This window comes from Sinocyclocheilus rhinocerous, unplaced genomic scaffold (genome assembly GCF_001515625.1).
Source record: "Sinocyclocheilus rhinocerous isolate Xijiao unplaced genomic scaffold, SAMN03320098_v1.1 scaffold19, whole genome shotgun sequence".
NCBI classification, from domain to species: domain Eukaryota; kingdom Metazoa; phylum Chordata; class Actinopteri; order Cypriniformes; family Cyprinidae; genus Sinocyclocheilus; species Sinocyclocheilus rhinocerous.
This window is the reverse complement of record NW_015638975.1, coordinates 3,814,689-3,823,558: the sequence shown is the minus strand read 5'-3', so window position 1 is coordinate 3,823,558 and position 8,870 is coordinate 3,814,689. Positions and strand designations below refer to the sequence as shown.

General features: G+C 36.7%; 1 protein-coding gene across 5 annotated transcripts in view; it reads right to left on the bottom strand.

Moving 5' to 3' along the window:
• The window catches only part of dysf (dysferlin, limb girdle muscular dystrophy 2B (autosomal recessive)), a 74,696-nt gene that overhangs the window by 22,268 nt on the left and 43,558 nt on the right, over positions 1-8,870 (bottom strand). For 4 of the 5 annotated variants that reach the window (XM_016566062.1, XM_016566061.1, XM_016566066.1 and 1 more), the window contains 2 exons: positions 7,519-7,592; positions 585-641 (listed from right to left, as the gene is read on the bottom strand). In XM_016566062.1, the coding sequence (XP_016421548.1) occupies positions 585-641; positions 7,519-7,592 (131 nt within the window). The remainder of the gene's footprint in view (positions 1-584; positions 642-7,518; positions 7,593-8,870) is intronic. The other variant, XM_016566065.1, reaches the window with a different exon arrangement.

The window sequence follows — 8,870 nt, the reverse complement described above, 5'->3', positions numbered from 1 at the left end:
TTTTAGGTAGGCGTGGCTGACTCTTAACTTTTATAAAGAATATCTCTTTGGATTTGAGACTTTAGTCTTTGCAACTTTACAGATCTTCTTTATGCACCAAGAGCTTGTAACACTCCAAAGAGAAAGGAAAAATTGAAATCGCATCATATGACCCCTTTTAAAGTAAAGAGAAGGAAAATTGCTTGGCGATATTGAGACAAGTTTTTAATCTTAAGTCTTTTTCATATTTGTTTTTTCTTCTTTTTTTTTTAAATAAATCTTCATGTAAATGTCAGACCTTGGTCTGGGTGATGTCACTTGTCCTTGCATCATCATACACCAAGAGCATGCAGCTCAAAACACAAGTGCATTTGTATGAATTTACCACAGCCATGCTGACTGAATAAAGGTGACATTCCATAGGCCACAAGAACAAAAGGAGACAAATAAAAAAAAAAAGAAAAACATTACATTCTTACTTAAGGGCAAAAAACATTGGACTCAACCCATAGCACTATCACTCAATGAGCTCTAGTCAGGATGAAATGAAGGTTACAGAAAAATGGAAAGAGATGGTGAAAGGGGTGATGAAGATACATACGTACATGGAGGCTGGACTGAGAAGACGAGATGTTAATAATGGCAGAGCTGGTGCCGTCTGCCTGTTATAAACCAGAAGCATTGGTTAGTTGGTTAACGTTAGTAAATATCTGTCATTCGCTAATCAACACACTTTCAAAGTAAGAGGAACAATCATAACGACAAAAAAAGCCAAGTCTTTCAGTTTCGCTATTCAAAGCCTAAAGCAAAACAGTGTTTTTATGGTTTACATAGTAAATGTTTGAGGTTGTAATTGGAATAATATTAAATATCCTTATCAAGAAAAATCTAACTGATGTACACGTTATACAACAGTCTACCAGTCAACAGTTCAATCCTGGCCCTAGTTATAATTTTTTGTAGCATAATGAGGAATGACATGATAACAGAGCAACACATTAGATCAGCTGTGTATGTGGCTGAAGTAAGATGACAGCATATATTACGGAGAAAACGGGATCGGGTCACCAGGTCTGGAACTCCCAGACCAAGATGCAACAGAGAGCGTCAATGAGGTACAGATGGCAACCCTTCCGAACGCTCTGACTCGAACCTGCGGTTTATGTACTCAGACAGGACGGTTTCTAGCTGATAGATAAATCATTACCAAGGTCAGGAGCATGAAATGTGATTCCCCGATGAAGAATGACACTCCAAGATTGTTGTTTTTCCTGGATGGGACTCAAAAGTGGGTTTTCACCAATAATAGCTCTAACAGATGAAGAGAGGGTCTCAGTTCATGCTGCAATGCAAGCGCTAACGCTAATTAGCTGCAGACATAACACACATTCATATTCCGCAGCACTGTGCCTCCCGATGCTAAATCAAACCATTGTTTTCTATGGGAACGTGTCGCAGAGAAAGTACCACGCCAGCCATAAAACAACACTGGTGAAAATGCATTGAACAATGGAATAAAATAATTAAATTCTGAGGAGAGAGCTCTCCAAGGAGTAAGAATAATTTAGCGTAACAGTATATGTTTCATTTTAAAGACATCCATCCCTGTACGCATTATGAAATGTGTTGTAATAAATAACATGCTCAGGGCAAATATTTAATATAATTCAAGCACAAATCTTATTACATCTATGTCAACAAATGCTCCCCTCAAAAGGATAATATATTATGCAAAACACAACAACAATTCTGCTGTTACATGGAGAATAAAATGTTTTTTAGTAGTTTGTTAAAGTCTGGTTAACTTGTGTGTGTTTAAGCAAAGACAAAACAAAAAAGTAGCATTCGTTTAAAATTAATAATAATATTCTGTTTCTATCATTTTAGTTTAACATGAATGTATTAATTGATCATGTTAAAAAATATTTTTTTGTACCCATACAAAAAAGTATATACAGCAGGTTAAAAAAAAGTCTTATATGTATTTGTATATACATGTATTTAATGTTATATCAATAATAACTGATTGATATGACATTAACTGTTTTTTTATTTTATTTTCTGGAACAACAAACAAAGTCAGTTTCCTCATAACTGGCCAACAAAGCTGATTATTAAGAAAAAAATAATAATGTAAAAAAAGTATTCTATCCAAAATTTATTTCTCCTCATAATACCACATGCTCACCACATTTATTATTTTCTGCATAATTAATCAATTTATATAAAGCTAAGAATAAAATAATATAAATATTAGATGAAAAACTCAAACTAAACAAAAATTAGAAATGTTGCACTGACAACTAACTGAAATGAGTTCAAGTTGAAGCAGTAAAATTACAAACTGGAAAGAAATAAAAACTAAAACAATAATAAAATTACAATAAATAAAAAATAAAATAACAATAAATTAAACCTGAATAGCAATATTAAATCAAATATACAAATGTTTAAAAAAAATAATGAAGATATATAAATAAAAGCCAATTCAAAATATTAATAAAAACTATAATATGTAAATTATTACTAAAATATCTTGTGTGAATTGGTGGTAAGCACTGCACAACAAATTATTTTACAGACATATACGCGGAGAAGAAATCTAATCCAAAAATGTCTTGCGATACATGACAGATTTAGCCAAAAACACATTTTATGCAGAGCAATTTTACACCTCCCACCCTGATGAGCCTGGGAGATTACATTTCCACACCGCATCTGTCACAAGCTAATCGTGCCGAACCAGTCCTGATTCCTCCATATTATGATGCACATGGTGTGGCTGATTACAATGCTATGCTAGGCTGGTGTTACAAACAGCAGAGCCGTGCCAGAACTGTGTCTTCCCATGCAGCAACCACATCCTGCTGAAATTATGTGAAATCAAGCTTACTCTTTTACGCCGCAATCTAAATACAATCAAGAATGCTGGATGTAGCGTTAAACATCGGGAAACAAACAGGCTAACTGTTCTAATAAGTGCAAGACGTGATCTTCTGCACCAAAACTATTCAAATAGAGTCACAGAGTTGTATAAGAAACTGGGCTCAACAAGCCATCAGACTGGGTGCTCATAAACAGGGACCTGGTCACGAAGGCCTGTCATTGAGCGCTCTCATTCCCCCAGAGTCGACCCCTAGCAGGGGAGGTGTGGGGGTAGGGGGTGGCAGTTATTGTGGCGCCGGTGGTGAGCAGCCAGGAGCGGGGGGATGCAGTTGCCCAAGACGAGGACTTACCACATCAGAGGGAGGACTGAACCCTCACAGCGCCTTCTGCTCTGTAGTGCCAGGGCATAATAAACACAACAAGAGAGAGGACTCCACGCAGCCACTCAGTAGAACATCTAATTAGGACCAGGCCGCTTTGTTTGCTGTTGTCCTCCAACTAGAGGAGTTGCATTACAGAACATTTTGAAGTACACACATTAGTGGGACTGTTCGCCTCTCTCACTGTCTAAAGGCCTTTGGGCGAAGCCACCAAGACGTAGGATCAAAATCAAACCTTTTCAGTAGTTCTCCCTCAAGTCTAACCTCAGAAACCTCTTCAAAGCTCCTCTACATGTGTACTTGCTTTTAGCGCCGTGTTTCAGAAGTATATCATTTAACCCGCTCAAAACCGTAGCAAATCCACAAAGCCACCGGATTGGTGTTACTTTCCCCTATGAGGTTGTGTTTGGCCTCATCAAAAACCTGCTTTAAGTGACGAACCTGATCCAGGGAGTGTTTTTTTTTTGTTTTTTGTTTTTTTATGAGACCGCTAGGGAATAGTATTGGGGTCTGGGCCAAGCCCAAGCAAAGGCTTTGGGGAGATGATGGGGATCAAGTTTCATTTAATGCACTTGGGGAGTTCAGACCAGTACTGCTCTGAACACCACCAACACCAAACACAAGACATTACAGGTGAAGTTATAACAAGTTATAGTGCTTACGAGGGAATACACAAAAACAAATTGCGCACACTGATACCGCAGTTCACCGGCACACGCTGTCTGTTGAACTCATGCCGCAATTCCCAATCTTGGAGGTCGGTTTTGAATGCTAGCGGCTGTTGAGGATGCAACTGACTTTCACAATCTAACATTATTTACCGTAACTATACAGCATCACTTTACTGCTGCAAACCAGGCACCTGAATCAGCTCATTACAAAATGTGTTTTCTTTTTTGAAAGAATATTAGTTTATTGCCTACTCTCTCAGAGTAAACAGCGCAACAGTAACTGTGCAAGGTCAATAGTGCTACATTTGTGAACAAGGCATCTATTATGAGCCTAATTTACATAGAAAGTGTTCATGCTAAAATGAAGTGTTTAATTTGAAATGCTGCAGCACTATTTCAGTATAATTAGTGACTAGTAAAACCAATTGTGATGTTATTGACTAAAATGTACACAACCATTCAAAAGTTTGTGGTCAGTTTGTCCAGTACTTTTCTTCAGCAAGGATGAATTAAATTTATCAAAAGTCTAAGTTTTCATTTTACAAAAAAAAAAATCTATTTCAAATAAATGCAGTTTACTTAAGTTTCTATTTATCATATTTCCATTGGAACTTTCTATTTATCAAAGACTCCCGAAAAAAATGCTTCAGTGTTTTCACAAAAACATTAATCAGCACAACTGTTTTCAGAATCGATAATAAAGTTTCTTGAGCACCAAATATTTGAGTGATTTCTGAAGCATCATGTAAGACTGGAGTAATGGCTGCTGAAAATTCAGCTTTGCCATAATAGGAATAAATTACATTTTAAAATATATTCCAATAGAAAAAAAAAATATTTTAATTTGTAAAAATATTTCACAATATTTCACAAAAGTAATGCAAAAGTAGCCTTTAGTTGAAGTGTTTTTTGCCTTCTGCACTCTTGAAAACTGTCTGAGTTTGATTTGTTTGGCCGACTGTGTAAGAAGCATTGTTACTGTAATCAGTCTCAAGACAAGAGAGAAGATATGATCTTTTCAGTAGAGCTTGGACATGCAGGTTTGCCATTTTCTGCTGTGTATTTGTGTTCTGATTTAAATATTCAAACACTACTGTGCACATTGTGAAATATGGAATTTGATTGGCGATATTGCTCTTACAGAGCAAGAATTGGACCTTTTACTGCCATCAGGATCCAAATTTTCCTCTTTAGCTTTTCCTGGTTTCCTGAGTGGATCACAGCAGCCTCGGGCTCCCACTGGAATGCTAGAAATCATGCGGGATTGTGGGCCGGGGATCAAACTCCTGTTGCTTCTAGTGCGATAGACCACAGAAACTTTATTCTGATCCAGTGCAGCTGACCAGTACTAATGACCTTGCTACTGTACATCAAAACTACCTGAGATGTTGTCAATGAATGCTACAATGGTATAAAACAGAAAACTTACAGTGAAATGTAGATGAGCTGTCAAAACTTCAAATCAAGTGCATGTTCTGCATGTGCAAAAGAAAAGCAACTACACCCTCAAGCAAAAACAAAATGTGATGAGCGTGCAAACCGTGCAACAAAAGCACTTCTTCACAAAAAAACGAACAACTGACATACCCTTTTCCCACAGTTCCTTCACTTCCTATATTCCATCAAACATTTCTGATAGACAAAATGAGAGTCACTGGGGATTCCACCACAGATGACTGTGGTTGTGGTCCCTCTTTTATTTATGTTAGCCAGAACGAGCCATTTGATGGCAGTCCTCACACAAATGCACATTTATAAATAAAGCCCATAGTGCCGTGGTCACCAGACATCTGAAATCAGGAGCAGAACTGGAGGGGATGTTTACTGTGTATTCAGCAATACATTTTCAGAGTCAAACATGCGGTTACATTCAACTGATTTCAGTCAAACCACAAATGGTGTGCCCATTGATGCCGTCTAAATGGCCTTGAGCGTTTGGACTGATGTCCAGGCCAGTGGGCACTGTGTTACGTGACATTTCGGGATCATCGTTGGGTTACTAATAGATGAATGTAAGTTGACCGTGTCACATACTGTGGAATACAACGAAACCGAATCTTGCTCCCGGATTAGATCAACGGAAAAGGTGGCAAGTGCAGAAGAAAAGAGCCCCATTAATGGCCCTTAACTAGAGCTGGGCGTGGGCTTATAAAACCCAGCTCAAAAGGGCAAGCGTGAAGTATTCCTCTTTCCACTCTGCAAACGACAGAACACCTCACATCCACAGGGAAGCACTGCCAGCCGGGCTGGAAGGTCGAAAACCTAAATAAACTGGCTTTTGTGAGTATGATCCATTTCCAAGGAAACCAAGTTGGGCCATGCGGTCCCGAATCCGATATTCTAGTCTCGTTTTCTTCCAGTGACTGAACAAATAAAGGCTGAAAGGTTAAAGCTGAGACATGGAAATAATTTTTCAATTTTCCTAATCCCCCTTGATCATTTTTTATGTTGTTTTTATTTATTTTTGGGGAGTATTTTTAGGTCGTAGTTATGAGAGGGAATTGATGATAGCTCGAGGAGGCGTCATTAAAGCTGGCCTCTCTTTTCTCAGAAAGCGAAGCGTGTCATTGTCTCAAGATGGTGTGAGCCTTCATCATACATGCAAGCGCCAAACAGTATTCCATCATGTTACTGAATTCATGATTTCATCAGACACCCACCCCCAATTATGCCGTAAGTTGACTAACATGGCACCATAGCAACATCACAAGGCTAGTTTGGCCAAAATCTTACATCTCATCTTGAAATCACAGTCTAAATTTAAGTAATAGATCATTTTTTTCAGCATTTCTGCTAATACCCAACTGAACTCAAGCAGATACTATGATACCCATTGTCTCTCAATCCTTCAAGAAGCAACCTTCCTCTAGTCACCGTCTACAAAGCAATGATTTCTTAATGTCACAGACCCTGTGTCCCTCTGGGGCAATGCTGTAACCCAGACATAACGGACAGGATGTGATTGCCATGTTTCACAACTAGAATCACACTTAAATTCCACCAATAAATGCATGGAGAAAACTACCCCTAGAAGACCTTATAAAGTGGTGTGTATGCTCAGAAGTGCTTAACCTTGCCATGACAGCATACCTCATTCTCTAACAAGGCTCTAAAGAAACCTGGAGAAACCCAAGCTATCTACTGAATAGCAGCCAAGAGGACTAACATCAACACAGACAACAAAAAAAGAGCGTGTATTCAAAGCTATAAAGCAGCAGTTCTCAGCTATTTGACTCCATTGTCCACAACAATATTTAAAGGCCCCATGACTTTTACAGTTGTTTGTGATTTACTGGATTTTAAAGATAAAGATTTTTTTGTACTCACATTTTGTTAATATTTAAATTTTTTTACATTTCATTTATTTTATTGTTTTATTCATTTAAATGACTTCTCCAGGTCTAGAAATCACACTTTCATAATTTTTCATATATAGTTTTTTTCACAGTTTTTTTGAGGACCCCTCATTTTGAGAATGACTGCAAAAGCAAGTTTTCCAAAGAGCATTTTTGAGGAAGTTTCAGAAGAGATCTGGATATAGCACACCTTGTCAATCAGCTAAGAAAAGATTTATAAGTTGCAGGTGAAAAGACTGATCATACCTGTCCAGTAATGAGAGGCTCCTTATCATCAATATCAACCAGAACGTCATCTCTAGGGGTGTGAGCAATTGCCTCTGTTGATGGAAATATACCATAAATACTGTAAGCATAAAGTATAATGTTCATCCACCTTGTCAAAGAATGCACTTTTAATAGAACTGAACTATTAATAGAACTAAACGCCAAGAAAATAATTTGATTCTTGCCATTTTTTATTGAATAACAGAACTGTTCTAAATGAGAGCAGGTTACTATATTTTGGGTATACTTTATATACCCTAAAAAAGCTTGAAATAAATGTACTTTTCTCCAAAATCCTTTTTTCTTCCTGTCTTTCCTTCTTTCCCTAGGGAGAACCCACACACATTTTCCAACATAAACTGTAAAAAATATTTTTTGATGTTGTAAACAAAAGATTAGTATTTTACTAAGATTAACCATAGTAAAAAGTAATACATTTAAGATACATTTATTTCATACTAAGTATAGTTCAAATCTATTATTTACTGATACATCGCTCAATACTGACTGATATAAAAATTATAATTAAACTTTATTTGGAGTACTACTTGTTCACAATGCGCATTTCTTAATATTTAGCCTAAAATGTGTTTTGATGTCATTATTGATGATGACTGCATGATCTTTGAATACTATCAGTCTTTAAATGCAAGATATTTAAAGTATACCTGAAGTATACTTGCAATAATTCCACTTTAGCACAATCAAATATACTTCAGGATATCTTTAGTTGGACTTCAGCACTACTTCCTCACAATTAAAGTGCGTTATGTACAAAATTGTTCCTATTCAGCAGACTTTAAGTATACCAGTTTGGTATACTAAAAGTACAATTGGAGGGTATTTATATTAAGTACATAAATAAATGTAATTTTAGTATACTTAGCATGAAATAAATGTATTTCAAATACATTTTAGTACATACTAGGGACGATTCATACTTTACTAATATTTTAGTCTTTCTACTTAAAATTTCAGATTTACTTCATTGTTACTTGCTGTTGCTTTGTAAATATTTATGAAATTTACTAGTAATTTCTAAGGGAAAACTGTTTCAAAGCCAATTCTTGTCAGTGTATCTGTAGTGTTTATATATAATATATACTTTATATCAGGGTGCGAACTACGGGGGAGCTAGGGGGAGCTCGGCTCCCCTTAATAAGACATGGGCTCCCCTGAAAACGTGATTTGTGAAATTTTGGGGGGTCTCAAAAAATATTGACAATGTGTTATTTTGACATGCAATTTCAGTTTTGTGTAATGTGATCATCGTGGATTATTATGTGTAAAATTGCAAAAAATATCATTCATTCATGCATGACGGCGATTTA